General features: G+C 43.5%; 1 protein-coding gene and 1 pseudogene across 1 annotated transcript; one reads left to right on the forward strand and one right to left on the reverse strand.

The window, feature by feature from the left end:
• Nucleotides 1-275: 275 nt before the first annotated feature.
• Nucleotides 276-1,785, reverse strand: LOC149972611 (constitutive coactivator of peroxisome proliferator-activated receptor gamma-like; annotated as a pseudogene).
• Nucleotides 1,786-5,628: 3,843 nt separating this feature from the next.
• On the forward strand, nt 5,629-11,830 carry LOC110502965 (delta-like protein D). The gene is made up of 11 exons (XM_021581314.3): nt 5,629-6,148; nt 6,273-6,563; nt 7,303-7,363; nt 7,461-7,718; nt 8,681-8,741; nt 8,861-8,991; nt 9,236-9,405; nt 9,606-9,822; nt 9,942-10,767; nt 10,878-11,004; nt 11,130-11,830. Exons 1-11 carry the CDS (start codon nt 6,095-6,097, stop codon nt 11,133-11,135), a joined length of 2,202 nt encoding a protein of 733 aa, XP_021436989.3. The 5' UTR covers nt 5,629-6,094; the 3' UTR covers nt 11,136-11,830.
• Nucleotides 11,831-17,985: the final 6,155 nt, after the last annotated feature.

A 17,985-nucleotide genomic window follows, 5' to 3' on the forward strand; every position in this document is an offset into this window, starting at 1 on the left:
TTTCATTATGTTACTAGTTTATTCAACTGAAACAATCTAGATCTGTTTCTTCCCTGGAGGACGTAAGGCAGGGTTTCCCAAACTGGGGGACAGGGGTGCACATTTTGGTTTTTGCCCTAGCACTACACAGCTGCTTGTAATAATCAACTAATCATCAAGCTTTGATAATTTGAATCAGCTGTGTAGTGTTAGGGCAAAAAATGAAACGTACAACTCTTGGGGTCCCGAGGACCGAGTTTGGGAAACGCTGCTGTAAACACACAAGCAGCTCTTCTTCAGATACCTCTACGAGGAGAGGTGTCACTAATGTCCCATAGTAGCTTTTGACCAGGAAGTAGATAGTACTGTATTCCTTTGTCCAGAACCTCTCATTTTGTTAGAGGCAGAGTTAACACCATGGGTTCCCACTCTGGACAGATTGTTGTTACTGATGGAATCTGATACAGCATACATTTTCTAACCTTGTGGAGGTTGTGGATGTCCTGTGAGCTGCCAGTGCATCACTACGTGGCCGCTGCATCTACTGCTCTCATCATTACAAAGGAGACACGCGAGCAGAGGGAGCTGGAGGGCGTGGGACAGTTTGTCTCTGGAAATCAGCATGTGGTCATGGTGTCTAGACTCAGCTGACTCACAGACAGATAGGGGACTGAGCCAAAGATTATGAAGTCTGTGTCATCCCAGGATGCCCTACAGTTGTGACGGAGGGCAAAGCTGGCGATCTCATAGTCGTCCTCGCGGGCAGAGAACCAGGTTTCCTGGCCTAGAGACTTGAGGGCAAAGCGAGATAAGGTGGCCAGCCCTGAGGGGAGGCAGAACAGCTACCGGCCAGGCTGTTGATGATGGCACTTTAAATGGTGGAACACCCTGGCAACCTTCTCGTTGACCCTCAATTGCTGTTTCACCAACTCTGCCTGTTCGCCTTCTTCCACTACCCAGTCAAAGAAAAACACAAGTCAGATACCTGCATTCGTGAAGGCACCCACAAACTCCTCCAGGCAATGCATTAACTCTTTCCATTGGCCATCATACCAGTCCCTCAGACAGGCCATGCCATCCACCACCAGTGTAGGAGGAGTGGTGCTGCTGCCCTGTGTGCTGTCCTGCACACACACATGCTGCAATGCCATCTCCCTGAGGTCCACAGGTTTCTGGACAACATTTCTCCATGAAATACTGCAAGCCTTTTATACCAACTCATACAAAGACAAATGAAATATGTTTTAAATAGTGGCTAGGAGCAATACAATACACTGGCTCATACCAGTCAATGTATGTCATGTAAGTGAATTAATAACTACTAATAATAAATAGGTATAATGCTCACAGAATATTCAGAAAAATAGTTTCAAAGCGCACTGAGTGTGACTCTCTGGCCATGCTTTTCAGGGAGACGTAGTCTAGCTAATGCAACAGAATGTTTGAACTGTGTAATAATAAGGACTAAGCCTAGGGCCTAGGCTATGACTCGGGTTGGCTGCTAAATAGCCTAAAAGTTGTCACACTTCATACCCTAATAATTTGTTGAACGTTTGAAAATAAAGTTGGAGAAAGAGTTCAATAGTGAAGTTGGTTAACTAGGCCTAATAAAAAGTAGATTTCAGCCTACTGCTGTTGAGAAATAGATGATCCAGGAGTTATAATACTGTGCACACAAAGCTTAATCTTCTATTGTGGCCGTGACAAGAAAAGTGTGAATAGGTTGGGAGCATATGCAGGCTGTCACCACAGGTGCCTACATCTGGTCATCTCTGGGCAGATGCTCCCAGGGACCTGGGGAGCCATTCTAAAGGGGCACCGCCCCGTTAAATCCTCCATTCAGTGGGATGGCGTTGTGCAGTAATTCAGATTGCCTTGCTCTGGAATTGGGGGTGAGGGGCTCATAATGACGGTCTGATGGTATCCTAGCACTGGAGCTCATCCCCAAGGTGAAATAGTGAAGGTGGTTTAATGGGGGTAGGGATGAAGTTTGCTAAAAAAAACTCTTACATGAAAAGAATCTGCCAATCTGTGCTAAAGCAATCTTGCACATTCCAGACACTTCAGGCCTTTAGTTATTGGGAAGAGGGTTCCAAAGAATTCACCTCAGCAGCTACTCCGAATCAAAAAAGGCTGGAGCATACAAAATTATTCTCAACAATATTTCCTGCTAATTTAATGGAGTGAATTAGACATTTTCCAGCCTACTTTAGGCTATGGGTCTAATCCAATGAATCAGGGATTAGAATATTATGCCTATAGGAAAGCATATGGCCTTCTTCTTGTTATTGCCGTTTGATCACCTATAACTTTTTATTGATATTTTCCAACCCCCTCTAGGACCCAAGCTTGACACACAAGGAAAAAGACACCCAAAACAGAAGCAGATGTTCTCCATTAAGCACGCGACTGCCTTCCACTCTGCTAAAGAATTCTAGAGGCTCAGCAGTAAACCCCGTCCTGAAGAATGCACACAAATACGCGCACGCGCGCACACACACGCAAAGTTACTCCAATATCCCCCCTTGACCCCAACAACATACAGGGCACAAAGAACGGCCTCTTTGAAATGGGTCCTTGTTCACTCACAGAGCAGCTGGCCGGAGTAATCGGACTTCTTGAAGACAAATGAATCTCGTCTCGTTCATAGGATCACAGGTAATCACACTGGTATTGTCATTAAAATAGGGGCAGGGCCAAAGCGAGCAGATGATTTGCTATCGAGTTTCTGTCGTCATGTGGTGAGGCTGCACTGCTGATATCCATCATCTGGAGGCAGGCATTTGAGCCACGCGACAGATTCTTTATAATTGTAATCAGCACAATTACTTTGCAGCATCACACAGGATGCCGAAGAGAAACTCATTGTCCTAAAATAAATCTGCGTGGAGATTCAGCGCGCAAACTCCGTCCTCTGTCTGAACTCCAGTCCAGTTATATCACTGAGAGAAACGATGGCCTGCGTGTCTATTTGGCAAAGCAAAAAGCTAGACATGTACGTTATGTTCACTGGTGTCTGTTGTTCAACTAATAACATATTTATTCAAGACAGTTGTAACAGCAGGTCATAATATTGATGACTTTGAATATTATTCAAAATGAACAATTGCGCATACCGCGGTAGGCTACTTAAAATTAGGTAGAATTTTAGTGAATGGTAACGTAGGCTATACGCCTGAGTTGCTATCTATCTGGTCGTTATGGTGTGATGTTCACAGTGTTTATGTTTCCCACGAGCAATCTATCCGAAAAACTTACATGTTGAACTAACCATATGGTCAGCATCATACCGTTGCAGTCTCTTTAACATGCTTCCAGTCCAATTTGGATGAAGATTGTGCAATATGTACAGAAACGCAGAGACATGCAGTTGAGGTTGGGGGGAAAACGCCATTTGGTGTGGAGCAGATGGTTGGCTTGGGAGGCTGTCCGCGTCTAAAGGCGTGTCGTGTCCTTCAGATAAAATCCCCAAGGGCTTCCCCTTGTATTCAAAATCAATGAAAATTAAAGCGCAAAGAAAAGATGAATAGTCAGACCTCGAGTCTCTCTTTTGTTCAATGGAGCTACTGGTGGGCAGGAGTTAAAGTACAACAGCCCCTTATAGAAACACTTAAGTTAAACAGTCTCCCCATAGTCCACCTTCAGAATGAAGGGGGAGTTCGAAGAAGAATCTTTATGCTTGATTTAGCCAAAACAGAATCTCGAGCCATACATTTCGTTTGAAAATAATACGTGTAATGATCATGATTCTGAAGGATTTCACCATGCCTTTCAGTTATGCTTTGCTGCCATAATCGATAAATGAATGCCACGTCAATAAAATAAATGCCTGATAGTGCAGCGTAGGCCTGCCTATATGTTGATAGAAGGGTTGGGAGAAGAGGTGATCGCGTAAACCTCAAGCACGCGGAATTACGTACAGAGCAAAAGCCTGTAAAAACATAGAGTCACATCCTTCGGATTACTGCATTGAGTGTACTGAAGAATCAACTGGTTAAATACAACACGGATCTTCGAATACATATGTCCATGTAAACACATGCATAATTGTATTAGTCATAGTGTTGAAATGTTCTCTCTCCGCCTATTCCACATTTGGAAGCGTCATATCTTGACCATTATAATGATTCTAAACATAAAAACATCACTCAGACATTACATCGACTACACACAATGTTTTAGTAAACCCAAGAGTAGACTAAAACACACGAGGAAAAACGTTGCGTAATTGCGCATGGGATCAATGCTTGTCTTGTTTTGGAACGCCGCTCAAAAATTCAAATGTCGTTGCTGCCACCCGCCAAAAAATGAAATTCCGTTTCAATTAGCGTCCTAATTAAGACCACCCGACCCACCCTCACAAACACACACACACACACACACACACACACACACACACACACACAGACAGTCTCAGTGTCACCAGAGAGGCAGAGCAATCAGCTTAGAGCCACCAGCACAAATGATGTCCTCTTTCACAGGACACAAATGTGTTTCTAAAAGTTTCACCAATGAAAAAGATTGGACAGTTTACCAAATGTTATAGGCTAGTTTAAAAATCTCTGTTGTTGGCTAATATTGAAATAACCAAAATACTGTTGACTTTTTTTCTGGAATAGCAAACAACGCGTTTTTCTTTAAACTGAGGACATTGTTGTAGGGACGGCAGCGTGCGCCGAGGGGAGCACTTTCTCCCTAGTACATTGTGGAGAGAGCAGGTGCTGCTGCCTGAATTACCATACAGCTGAGAGCAACAAAGAAGAAACGTATTCTTTCCCTCGGTCCGCACAATAACAAAGTGCCTTAATGACAGCCATGCGAACGACCCACCAGCTCAGTTTTTACTGCTCAGCGTACAAGAATGTAAAATGTTAAATCTATACATATATGCCTAAAGTCAACACAATATTTACAATTGTAAAAAAAAACAAGAAAAAAGCATCCACTTGACCTGTTGATGTGTAAAGTTGTCAAAACTCATAATTTAAACAATAAAAGTACATGTTTTTGTAGATTTCATTGAATTATATCAAGATAATATCCTTTGGTTTTTGGCAAGATTTTCCAAGAGTTATGTGAAAACCTATTTCTAAGTTATTGATTTTCCATTTTTATTAAATGTAAATTCATGTTGACCGTTAGTTTTATATTGTGATTAAATACATTAATTGTTATTGTGTGAATAAACAGTTTATGTGGGCACACTTTAACAATAATACAAAAAAATGAAATAAAAAGTTAAGTTTAGGATAAAAGCGGGATGTTGAAAAGCTAAAGAATGAAAAATAGTTTTACATTGGAGTAAGCGTGGAAGATGTAGGCCTATTTGGAGCATTCCGTAGCCTACATGGGTTTTACAATGCGGATATGTTATGTGATGTAATTTGAGGTTTATATCAGAGAGAGATGTAAATTATTCTTGACGTGAAAATTTGGTTGGAATCTAAATGAAAATGTTTTGTTTTGTGCCATGGGGAAGGGTTGTACATTTTACAGCTCAATGACCATTTGGCGATATTTTGAGAGGGAGGTTTTGAAAAGTGTCCCTTTGTGACAGCTCGAGACAGATTGGGGAGTAGACTAGCTCATTTGCATCTCATTACCGTAGCAGCGCAGTCTGTATATAACTGGCGGCAGGCTGGCCGGGACGTCAGACACACGCATAGTTACAAAGGGCGAAGATCCGAGAAAGCCTTGGGGAAGTGTTTTGGATCAGTACATTTTTTTATATCATTGTCAAACAAGGGGAAATAAACAAAACACAAGCAGCCTTAAAACTGGGTTGTCTCATTTGCACCCTCAAGTCTGAAGCTGTGCTGAACTGCAATATCTAATAACTGGATTGGTATTAACACCTTGGCACGGAATTTCGAGTTCATTCCCAATTTTTTCGTTGGGATTGAGGATTACATTGTATTGTAAACTTTGTTCATGAAGTCACACTGAGAAGCATCGAGATAAACAGTTCCATTCAAGACGTCTGTAGACCGTACGGATTTTTAAGTGGGACTTTTGATTACGGAAAATAACTTTCTCGATGATTTTCTGAGCTGGGTTATACATCAATTGCCCTGTCTCGTGGACATTTGACTATTTATTGAATATCCTCAGCACAATGGGACGCCAGTCGCTTGCGATAGCTGTCATCCTTTGTGTCTTGATATGCCAGGTATTGCGAATTTGACTCTCTTTTGAATTGATTTGTAATTTACGTGTATTCATTAGTCATGTGTAGGCTACATATCAAAAACATAATAGAATACAACCTTCATATTTTAATTGTGTTTTTACAGGGTTTTTGTTCAGGGGTTTTCGAGTTGAAGTTGCAAGAGTTTCTCAACAAGAAAGGAGTGACAGGCAATACAAACTGCTGCAAAGGAACCTCTGTGATTCAGAAGTGTGAATGCAAAACGTTTTTTAGAATCTGCTTGAAGCATTATCAAGTTAATGTATCACCGGAACCCCCTTGTACCTATGGTGGTGCGATGACTCCTGTCCTCGGATCAAACTCCTTCCAAGTGCCTGAAACAACTGCAGAAGCATTCGCCAACCCTATTCCGTTTTCTTTTGGATTCACGTGGCCGGTGAGTATTTAAACACAGCTTTGTCAAATTATACAATCATGGTCAGCATGCTCAAGGTTCACCACTTATGGGGCTTTGCCAATGTCATTAATGGTCATAGTGAAATGTAGCATATCCCAGGACAGGTGGACTAAGGCACGTTAAACAAATGCTATCAGGGTGGGAAAGTTCACATCCTCATAGTTGGGAGTATAATTGGCATCTCTGCATGCAACTTCAAGTAAATAGGGAAGTGGTGGAATTTAAGTTTGAAGCTTAAAGGTGGCTCACCTCTATCAGGCCTAACAGAAGCCTAACAGTGGCTCACCTCTATCAGGCCTAACAGAAGCCTAACGGTGGCGCACCTCTATCAGGCCTAACGGTGGCGCACCTCTATCAGGCCTAACGGTGGCGCACCTCTATCAGGCCTAACGGTGGCGCACCTCTATCAGGCCTAACGGTGGCGCACCTCTATCAGGCCTAACGGTGGCGCACCTCTATCAGGCCTAACGGTGGCGCACCTCTATCAGGCCTAACGGTGGCGCACCTCTATCAGGCCTAACGGTGGCGCACCTCTATCAGGCCTAACGGTGGCGCACCTCTATCAGGCCTAACGGTGGCGCACCTCTATCAGGCCTAACGGAAGCCTAACGGTGGCTCACCTCTATCAGACCTAACAGCCCTGTGGGGCCTCAGCACCTTCTAACCCGTTGGCACAGTTGTTCATTATTATAATTGTTTCTTCTTTTTTTTTCAACAGGGGACATTCTCTCTCATCATTGAGGCCCTACACACGGATTCTGACGATGATCTTTCAACAGGTAAATTCGATACAGGGCAACAGGTCACCAAACAAAATGATTAATTGTAAATATTTATAGGGATATAAGTACTAATTCCTGTATTCACAATTTTCAGATAACCCTGAAGGTCTGATCAGTCGCTTCACCACTCAGAAGCATCTGACAGTGGGCGATAAGTGGTCCTCTGATTTACAGACTAGTGGAAGAACAGAGCTGAAGTACTCCTACCGATTTGTTTGTGATGAGCATTACTATGGGGAGGGTTGTTCTGTTTTCTGCCGTCCACGAGATGATGCCTTCGGTCACTTCACCTGTGGGGACCGTGGCGAGATCATCTGCAACTCAGGATGGAAGGGAACCTACTGCACAGAACGTAAGTAGGCTGCGTCCTCCTTACTTCTGCTTTGCCCATACTAACTTTTGTTGTTCTGTTTTTCTTTTCCAAAAGTATGAATGTGATTCATTTGCAGTCATTAGTCAGAAGAAATTGTGCGTTATTACCAAATAGTTTCACTTATCAAAAATGTGGGTTGCACTGTTTAGGCAAATTTTAAATAAGAGAAGTTAACAGAATATTCACACGCAAGCCATAGATTAAATGTAATGCCTGATTGGCTACTTGGCAGTGCACTTGTCGATGATTGGCTTAGTGAGGTATTGTTGGAAGCGGGCAGCTGCTGAGTGAGAGTAGACAATGTACACCAGCTGTCCTGCACTGGCACCACGTACACCGGCTGTCCTGCACTGGCACCACGTACACCGGCTGTCCTGCACTGACTCTACGTACACCGGCTGTCCTGCACTGGCACCACGTACACCGGCTGTCCTGCACTGGCACCACGTACACCGGCTGTCCTGCACTGGCACCACGTACACCGGCTGTCCTGCACTGGCACCACGTACACCGGCTGTCCTGCACTGGCACCACGTACACCGGCTGTCCTGCACTGGCACCACGTACACTGGCTGTCCTGCACTGGCACCACGTACACCGGCTGTCCACATTGTATCTGCACAGACTCAGGGACAGGCTGTATAAGCAGAAAGAAAAAAGGGACTACTGTCCCATAGTTATGGTTAACCCTTCTGTCCCATAGTTAGCTGAAAAATAAGCCTTTGTATAGGCAGAAACTGTGTTAAGCAGAATGTTGGTCCCCCTGGTGACGAGTGGGGCCTATTTTCTAGGTAACGGCTAATGGGGCCACCAGCCTACTGAAATTAATGAACCAGTGTTTACTGAAAGGGCCCATCTGAAAATAAGCTCTGCTGGTATAAACACATGTTCCAATGAGTTAGATTCCCGTGATTCACTTGTGATGGTCTATCTCATTGCAGCAATCTGTCTTCCTGGTTGTGGCGAGGAGCACGGGTTCTGTGACAAGCCTGGTGAATGCAAGTAAGTCCCAGTGATTTGTCCATCTTCTCTCTGGGTTTAACACCAATCAACAGGATCACTGTTTGGTATAGTTTCATATATGCCAGATATCTAACCATGAGCATTGTGTGTGGTTACAGGTGTAGAGTTGGCTTCAGTGGGCGTTACTGTGATGACTGCATCCGCTATCCAGGGTGTCTTCATGGCACCTGCCAGCAGCCGTGGCAGTGTAGCTGCCTGGAGGGGTGGGGTGGCCTCTTCTGCAACCAAGGTAAGTTCTCTTTATCACCCATATGCAACTGACTAGTGCTCATCTGTCCTTCTCCACCAGATCCAGACTGTGCTGGTGTTGAGATGACATACAGTATCCCCACTATGTTATCTAAGCCACCATACCAATCAGGTTCAGAGAATAGGGCACATCTTGGCCTTAAAACAAGTCATAAAAACATCCTGGATATCACTGTACATTAACTCTCAGAAGACTAATCCACATGTGCCATTGTCTGTTTCAGATCTCAACTACTGCACACACCACAAGCCCTGCATGAATGGAGCCACTTGTACCAATACTGGCCAGGGTAGCTACACCTGCTCCTGTAAACCTGGCTTCACTGGGGCCAGCTGTGAGATTGAGGTTAATGAATGTTCCGACAACCCCTGCCAAAATGGGGGAAGCTGCACTGTAAGTATTTTTTTCTGAGCTTCCCCTCATTAGTTACATTATAAATTATTTCTCAGTGATATAGTGTCACATAGTGTGTGGTACTGTTATGTTAGAGCTGGCAGGCATTCCTCATGGTGAATGTAGCATAACAAATTAATAACAAGTCATTAACGAGTTGTACCTTTTGCTTAGCAAGTGCTTTGTCTCACCTCTGACAGGATTTAGAAAACACATACACATGTGCCTGCCCCCCAGGCTTCTATGGCAACAGCTGTGAGCTCAGTGCCATGACCTGTGCCGATGGGCCTTGCTTTAACGGCGGACGCTGTGCTGACAACCCAGAGGGAGGATACTACTGCCAGTGTCCTCTCGGCTATGCCGGATTCAACTGTGAGAAGAAGATCGACCACTGCACCTCCAACCCATGCTCCAACGGTAAGCTGAAACAAAGTTCTCCAGTTCTGTGTTTACCAGTTTAACCTTTATATTGAAAGTCTGAGGACATGAATGAATACTGGAACAGATGGTTTAACATGTCTTTTTAATGTCTCCAGGTGCCCAGTGTATGGACCTTGTGAACTCCTACATGTGCCAGTGCCCTGAGGGCTTCTCCGGAGCCAACTGCGAGGACAACATTGACGAGTGCGCCAACTACCCCTGCCAGAACGGTGGCACATGCTTGGATGGCATGAACGATTACACCTGCACCTGCCCACCTGGATACACCGGCAAGAACTGCAGCTCGACCATCAGAAAATGTGAGCACAATCCCTGCCACAACGGAGCCACCTGCCACGAGAGGTATAATCGCTATGTGTGCGCCTGTGTGCCAGGCTACGGTGGCCATAACTGCCAGTTCCTCCTGCCGGAGCACCCCCAGGGCCAACCCGGGGTGGAAGGAGCTGGTAAGAGATACTCTGAAGAGGACCAAGGCACATTCCCCTGGACCGCAGTGTGTGCTGGGATTATCCTGGCGCTGCTGCTGCTGGTGGCCTGTGCCGTGCTGGTGGTTTACATCCGGGTCAAGGTGCAGCAGAGGAGTCAGCATGGAGACACCCACAGTGAGAGTGAGACCATGAACAACCTGGCCAACAACTGTCAACGGCCTGACAAGGACCTATCTGTCAGCGTGATCGGCACGACAGGGGTCAAGAACACCAATAAGAAAGTGGACTTTCACTCGGACAATGCTGGAGGAGAGCAGAATGGCCACAAGTCCCGATGCTCGTCAACAGATTATAATCTGGTGCATGAGCTAAAGCCAGAAGATGTGTCGAAAGAGGACCAAGAAAAGAGTGACGCAAAGGGTTCCGAATCAAATGGTTCTGAATCTTTTTGTTCTGACAGTGAGTTTGAAGAGAAACGAAGAAAACGTTTGAGGTGAATATCTACACATTTAGATATAAATGATGTGCCACATATGGGAGTAGTCATGCTTGTCTGACGAGTGAATGTTGATGTTAATGTATTTCTTTTTCTTGTGTTCTCAGTGACGCCTCAGAACAGAAACGTCCAGAGGAGTCGACATGCAACGAAGCGTCGATGTGCAATGACACAAAGTACCAGTCAGTCTACGTCATATCAGACGAGAAAGATGAATGTATCATTGCAACTGAGGTGAGTTGATTTCCCTTTTTCACTGCTAATGATATCTCTTTGCAGTTTGCATATTTAGTTTTCACTGGTTTGCGAATAGCCAAATACTCTGAAACTAAAGCATCTTTGCCTGTTGTCTTCCCCAGGTGTAACACCACAGCTGAGCTGTAGCTCGTCTTCTCTACTGGAGGTTTTACTCTGGTGAATGCTGCTCAAACCCAGGGGGAAGGTTTCCCTTCGTGTGACTGCTGCTGTGAGACTAAGACATTGACAGTGATATTCAGAATGAGCTGGTTCTCAACTGAAGTAAGCTCAGTGGCTGCAGATAAAGGATGTTGGACCACACTGGTCCGTGCTCTCACAACTTATGTTTCCCAGGAACGTGCGTAATATGGATTTGTTGCACTGACAGTTGTACCTCATTGCACTATGGAGGGTTGCTTTTTAATACGTATTTAAACATACACATGAGTTAATTACTGTGTATAATGAGTATGCACCGACTGCAGTGTGTATTTGTAAAGCCTTTGAGGCAGTCTTCTGAATTAGTTTTAAGATGGGAAAATACTGCCTTTAAATGTGTAAACATACTGTGTTTTTTCAAAGATGTATTCTTTTAATTTAATTGTGTTATGTGTTCCATTTGTTTGTGCATTTGTAGATTTCATTTTGATATAATTTATGTCTAATGTATATAAGGCAGTTCAGGTCAATGTGACTTTGTTTTCCAACAAAAAATGTATTTAAGAAGCATTGTACAGAAGCTATTGGAATTGTTTTATCACTGTTGCCCATTAAGAAAATCAACTAAATATTTTTCAAAAATAAATAATGTATGAAATAATAGCATATTTTGTGATTATCCACCTACATAACATGTCACGCAAAACATCCAACATTGAATATTAGAGTGATTTCTCTTTGACATAAATGCATGCAATGTTTCACCCTAAGTTCTGTATGTAGTCTTACTGCAAACTGAGAATTCTTGGCCTGATGCAACTGTCTCCCTGAGGGACCTCACTAACTGACACAAAGGCACAACCAGTAATCACAAATTACTACCCTCATCTTGTTGGCAATTTCTTTTTAGGAAGAAAGAACCTTCTGGAAAATTTCCACCCCTGGAAATAATCTGGTCAGTGTTTTCCAACTTTATAAAAACCTTAGTCAATGTCATTTAGTAAGGCTAGATGGTAGCCTATAAGCAACTTGCACTTCGTACTCATCAAAGACTAATTTGGTCCTTACACAATGAGAATCCAAAACCAGCATGACAAATGGTTAGAAACCTATATGAAGGCAGGAAAAACAAACATCGTTACCATATGTACTGTACGACTGTCTTCACAATCACTCTTTGAAGCATTGAGTAAGAAGTGGACAGCTGAAAACTACATTGACCTGCAGCTGTCCAGATGGAGAGACACCCCATTCCAGAGTTGGGGTGCATGAGGCAAATGCATTATACTGTACCACTGTAGAAGCACAACAGAGCCAAGCATCCAGAGTTGTTATATTAATGTTCATAGAATGCTGATCCAGAGTTGTCATGTTTATGTTCATAAACTCAGCAAAAAAGGAAATGTCCCCTGTTTTTTCAAAGATAATTCTTAAAAATCCAATTAACTTCACAGATCTTCATTGTAAAGGTTTTAAACACTGTTTCCCATACTTAGTTCCCATAGTTCAATGAACCATAAACAATTAATGAACATGCACCTGTTGAACGGTGGTTAAGACACTAACAGCTTACAGACGGTAGGCAATTAAGGTCACAGGTATGAAAACATAGGACACTAAAGAGGCCTTTCTACTGACTCTGAAAAACACCAAAAGAAAGATGCCCAGGGTCCCTGCTCGTCTGCATGAACGTGCCTTAGGCATGCTGCAAGGAGGCATGAGGACTGCAGATGTGGCCAGGGCAATAAATTGCGATGTCCGTACTGTGAGACGCCTAAGACAGCGCTACAGGGAGACAGGACAGACAGCAGTTGCAGACCACGTGTAACAACACCTGCACAGGATCGGTACATCTGAACATCACAACTGCGGGACAGGTACAGAATGGCAACAACAACTGCTCGAGTTACACCAGGAACACACAATCCCTCCATCTGTGCTCAGACTGTCCACAATAGGCTGAGAGAGGCTGGACTGAGGGCTTGTAGGTCCTCACCAGACATCACCGGCAACAGCGTCGCCTATGGGCACAAACCCACTGTTTAACTTTGTTTTACAGCCAGCCAGAGAGGAGCGGTGGGACTGATTGCCCTGTAAATGCAGCGTGAATAAAGTGGCTCCAATAGGGACCAGTGAAAAGTATTTGTTGGACAGTTGTTTTCACATACCATGCTTAGCTTTTAACTTAACCTTTTTCAGTCACACAAATACCAGGAGACAGGTAAAAGCAACCCTTTGTTTCTTCATTCAGTGTAGTCCTCTTCCACGGCTCTGTCTGATGGGGAATATCTTTTTTTTAAATACACTGCTCAAAAAAATAAAGGGAACACTAAAATAACACATCCCAGATCTGAATGAATGAAATATTCTTATTAAATACTTTTTTCTTTACATAGTTGAATGTGCTGACAACAAAATCACACAAAAATTATCAATGGAAATCAAATTGATCAACCCATGGAGGTCTGGATTTGGAGTCACTCAAAATTAAAGTGGAAAACCACACTACAGGCTGATCCAACTTTGATGTAATATCCTTAAAACAAGTCAAAATGAGGCTCAGTAGTGTGTGTGGCCTCAACGTGCCTGTATGACCTCCCTACAATGCCTGGGCATGCTCCTGATGAGGTGGCGGATGGCCTCCTGAGGGATCTCCTCCCAGACCTGGACCAAAGCATCCGCCAACTCCTGGACAGTCTATGGTGCAACGTGGCGTTGGTGGATGGAGCGAGACATGATGTCCCAGATGTGCTCAATTGGATTCAGGTCTGGGAAACGGGCGGGCCAGTCCATAGCATCAATGCTTTCCTCTTGCAGGAACTGCTGACACACTCCAGCCACATGAGGTCTAGCATTGTCTTGCATTAGGAGGAACCCAGGGCCAACCGCACCAGCATATGGACTCACAAGGGGTCTGAGGATCTCATCTCGGTACCTAATGGCAGTCAGGCTACCTCTGGCGAGCACATGGAGGGCTGTGCGGCCCCTCAAAGAAATGCCACCCCACACCATGACTGACCCACCGCCAAACCGGTCATGCTGGAGGATGTTGCAGGCAGCAGAACGTTCTCCACGGCGTCTCCAGACTCTGTCACGTCTGTCACATGTGCTCAGTGTGAACCTGCTTTCATCTGTGAAGAGCACAGGGCGCCAGTGGCGAATTTGCCAATCTTGGTGTTCTCTGGCAAATGCCAAATGTCCTGCACGGTGTTGGGCTGTAAGCACAACCCCCACCTGTGGACGTCGGGCCCTCATACCACCCTCATGGAGTCTGTTTCTGACCGTTTGAGCAGACACATGCACATTTGTGGCCTGCTGGAGGTCATTTTGCAGGGCTCTGGCAGTGCTCCTCCTGCTCCTCCTTGCACAAAGGCGGAGGTAGCGGTCCTGCTGCTGGGTTGTGGCCCTCCTACGGCCCCCTCCACATCTCCTGATGTACTGGCCTGTCTCCTGGTAGCGCCTCCATGCTCTGGACACTACGCTGACAGACACAGCAAACCTTCTTGCCAAAGCTCGCATTGATGTGCCATCCTGGATGAGCTGCACTCCCTGAGCCACTTGTGTGGGTTGTAGACGCCTCATGCTACCACTAGAGTGAAAGCACCACCAGCATTCAAAAGTGACCAAAACATCAGCCAGGAAGCATAGGAACTGAGAAGTGGTCTGTGGTCACCACCTGCCGAACCACTCCTTTATTGGGGGTGTCTTGCTAATTGCCTATAATTTCCACCTGTTGTCTATTCTATTTGCACAACAGCATGTGGAATTTATTGTCAATCAGTGTTGCTTCCTAAGTGGACAGTTTGATTTCACAGAAGTGTGATTGACTTGGAGTTACATTGTGTTGTTTAAGTGTTCCCTTTATTTTTTTGAGCAGTGTATTTTTTTTCTCCAGTTTTGTGTCAATAATCAAACAAAGGTCACCGATTAATGCCAATATGCCAGAGTGTTTTGAATGAAGAACTTTGAAACGCTTTGATAAGCATGAAATAAAGGATTGTCAAAAAGTCTGATTTACTTGCATTTATGTTTGGAATTACACTAAACTATAACATTGAGATCTTAATATTCAAAATGTTTAAAATTAAGTTTTGTTTTTGACTAAAGATTCATTCTCTTGCTAAATATTCTGTTTCCTAAATTTAAAATGTATGTAATCTAACAGCCTGTATAAATGTACAACCACTATAAATCTGTCTAATGCATTACATAGTTACAAAATAACCATTTACATAATAAAAATCATAATGGCTCATGGTACTTTAAAAAAAACATACCTATTCATGCTTATAAATGCATTTGCAATGCAATTTTCACAATGTAATGGGTGTAATGCATACTTCTTGTGTAACATTCTGATTTTCAGCTATTGGTAGTGCATTCATCCTTAGGATTTACTATATGTTTGGAATATGGTGGGATGCCAAATGTGTGCGTGTATTGTTTTCTGTATTGTTTTCTGTTGCAAAACTGCTGTAACGAGTGCACTGGGAGTCGGAAAGCAAGTTCTGGGAGTGCATAATTTAATTGACAAATGAACAAAACACGAACAACACAAAGACAGGAAACTGGAACGCCTGGGGAAGGAACCAAAGGGAATGACATATATAGGGAAGGTTATCAGGGAAGTGATGGAGTCCAGGTGAGTCTGATGAGGCGCAGGTGCGCGTAACGATGGTGACAGGTGTGCGCCATAACGAGCAGCCTGATGTCCTAGAGGCCGGAGAGGGAGCACGTGTGACAGACGTGCGGCTCCTGCTGCAGGACACCGACCAAAGGGACGATCCCGGGGATCCGGTGATGAGCCGGCTCAATGGCAAGTACAATTTTGACAGATTGTGGAAAGAGGGGAATATGGAAGAAGAAAGGGGATCATTGGTTCAACAATGAGCCATCCTTTGTTCATGTATAGGTCACCTGTCATTCCCTACAATGCGGCACCACCCCACTTTCTACCACTGCAACCTGGAGCCTTAGATCTCATTCGATGGGCTAGGTTAGGATTTAGGGTTGTGCCAGTGAAGTCTTGGGAAACAAAACTGTTTCGTGCAGGACAATGGAAAGGACACAAAGGGAAGTGGTAGGTTTAAAAGGCAGCGTGTCATCACACACATCTCCAGAAAGGGGAATACTGTTGCCACAACACTCTCGACCAATCCCCACGCCGCACACAACCTCTACAGGATCGGTGGGTCCCCCGCGGGACGGTTGAGCTAACGTAGGCTAATGCGATTAGCATGAGGTTGAAAGTAACAAGAAAATTTACCAGGACATAGACATATCTGATATTGGCAGAAAGCTTAAATTCATGTTAATCTAACTGCACTGTCCAATTTACAGTAGCGATTACAATGAAATAATACCATGCTATTGTTTGAGGAGAGTGCACAGTTATGAACTTGTAAAGTTACTAATAAACCAATTAGAAAAACTTGGGCAGTCATGATACAAAATGTTGAACAGAAATGCAATGAGTCATTGGATAAGTCTAAGACTTTGCAAATACACTGCTGTCATCTAGTGGCATAAATCTCAATTGAGCCTGGGCTGGAATAATACAATATGGCTTTTCTCTTGCATTTCAAAGATGATGGTATTATCTTTTTACCAGATCTAATGTGTTATATTCTCCTACATTTTTTACTTAACTAAGCAAGTCAGTTTAGAACAAATATTTATTTAGAATGACAGCCTAGGAACAGTGGTTTAACTGCCTTGATCAGGGGCAGAACTTGCAACCTTTCGGTTACTGGCCCAACGCTCTAACCACTAGGCTACCTGCTGCCCCATTCAGTTCACATTTCCATAAACTTCAAAGTGTTTCCTTTCAAAAGACTATGCTTATCCCTGCATCAGGTTCTGAGCTACAGGCAGTTAGAGTTGGTTATGTCATTTCAAGCAACAACAAAAAATTAAAGGGGCGGATCCTTTTAAAGAGGTTTTAAACAGACCACTCCATGCTCCATTCACTGTAGACCGGGGGCTAAACTGAAGGCATCTCTAAATAAAGTTATTATGCAAACCGAGAGGATATTATGCAAAGGAATGAGGAGTACTACTCTGAGTAGTGATGAAATAGTTGGTAATGGACAAGCTTCTGAAGTTAAATAAATTAGATACATGATAATGAAGAAAAAGGAACAACTTTTTTGGGATGCACATGGATACATTTGTCAATGTTGCAGGGTAATTGTAGCCAAATGGATACATTTGTCAAAACTGCAGGGTAAATGTAGCTAAATGGATACATTTGTCAAAGCTGCAGTATAAATGTAGCTAAATGAATACATTTGTCAAAGTTGCAGGGTAAATGTAGCTAAATGGATACATTTGTCAAGAAGTTGCAGGTTAAATTTAGCTAAATGGACACATTTGTTAAAGTTTCAGGTTAAATGTAGCTAAATGGATGAATTTGTCAAAGTTGCAGTGTAAATAAACGCTTACCTTGGTCAAAGTTGCAGGATAAATGTAGCTAAATGGATACATTTGTCAAAGTGTCAGGGTAAATGTAGCTAAATTGATACATTTGTTGAATTTGCAGGGTAAATGTAGCTAAATGGATACACTTTTTTTTCAATGCTGCATGGTAAACGTAGCTAAATTGAAACGTTTGTCAAGTTGCAGGGTAAATGTTTTTAAATAGATACATTGGTCAAAGTTTGCAGGGTAATTGTGGCCAAATGGATACATTTGTCAAATTTTCAGGGTAAATGTAGCTAAAAGATTACTTTTGTCAAAGTTGCAGGGTAAATTATATCTAAATGGATACATTTGTCAAAATTGCAGAGTAATTGTGGCTAAATAGATACCTTTTTCTAA

The sequence above is a fragment of the Oncorhynchus mykiss genome, chromosome 23, assembly GCF_057628025.1.
Source record: "Oncorhynchus mykiss isolate SJ-2025 chromosome 23, ASM5762802v1, whole genome shotgun sequence".
Taxonomy (NCBI): Eukaryota; Metazoa; Chordata; class Actinopteri; order Salmoniformes; family Salmonidae; genus Oncorhynchus; species Oncorhynchus mykiss.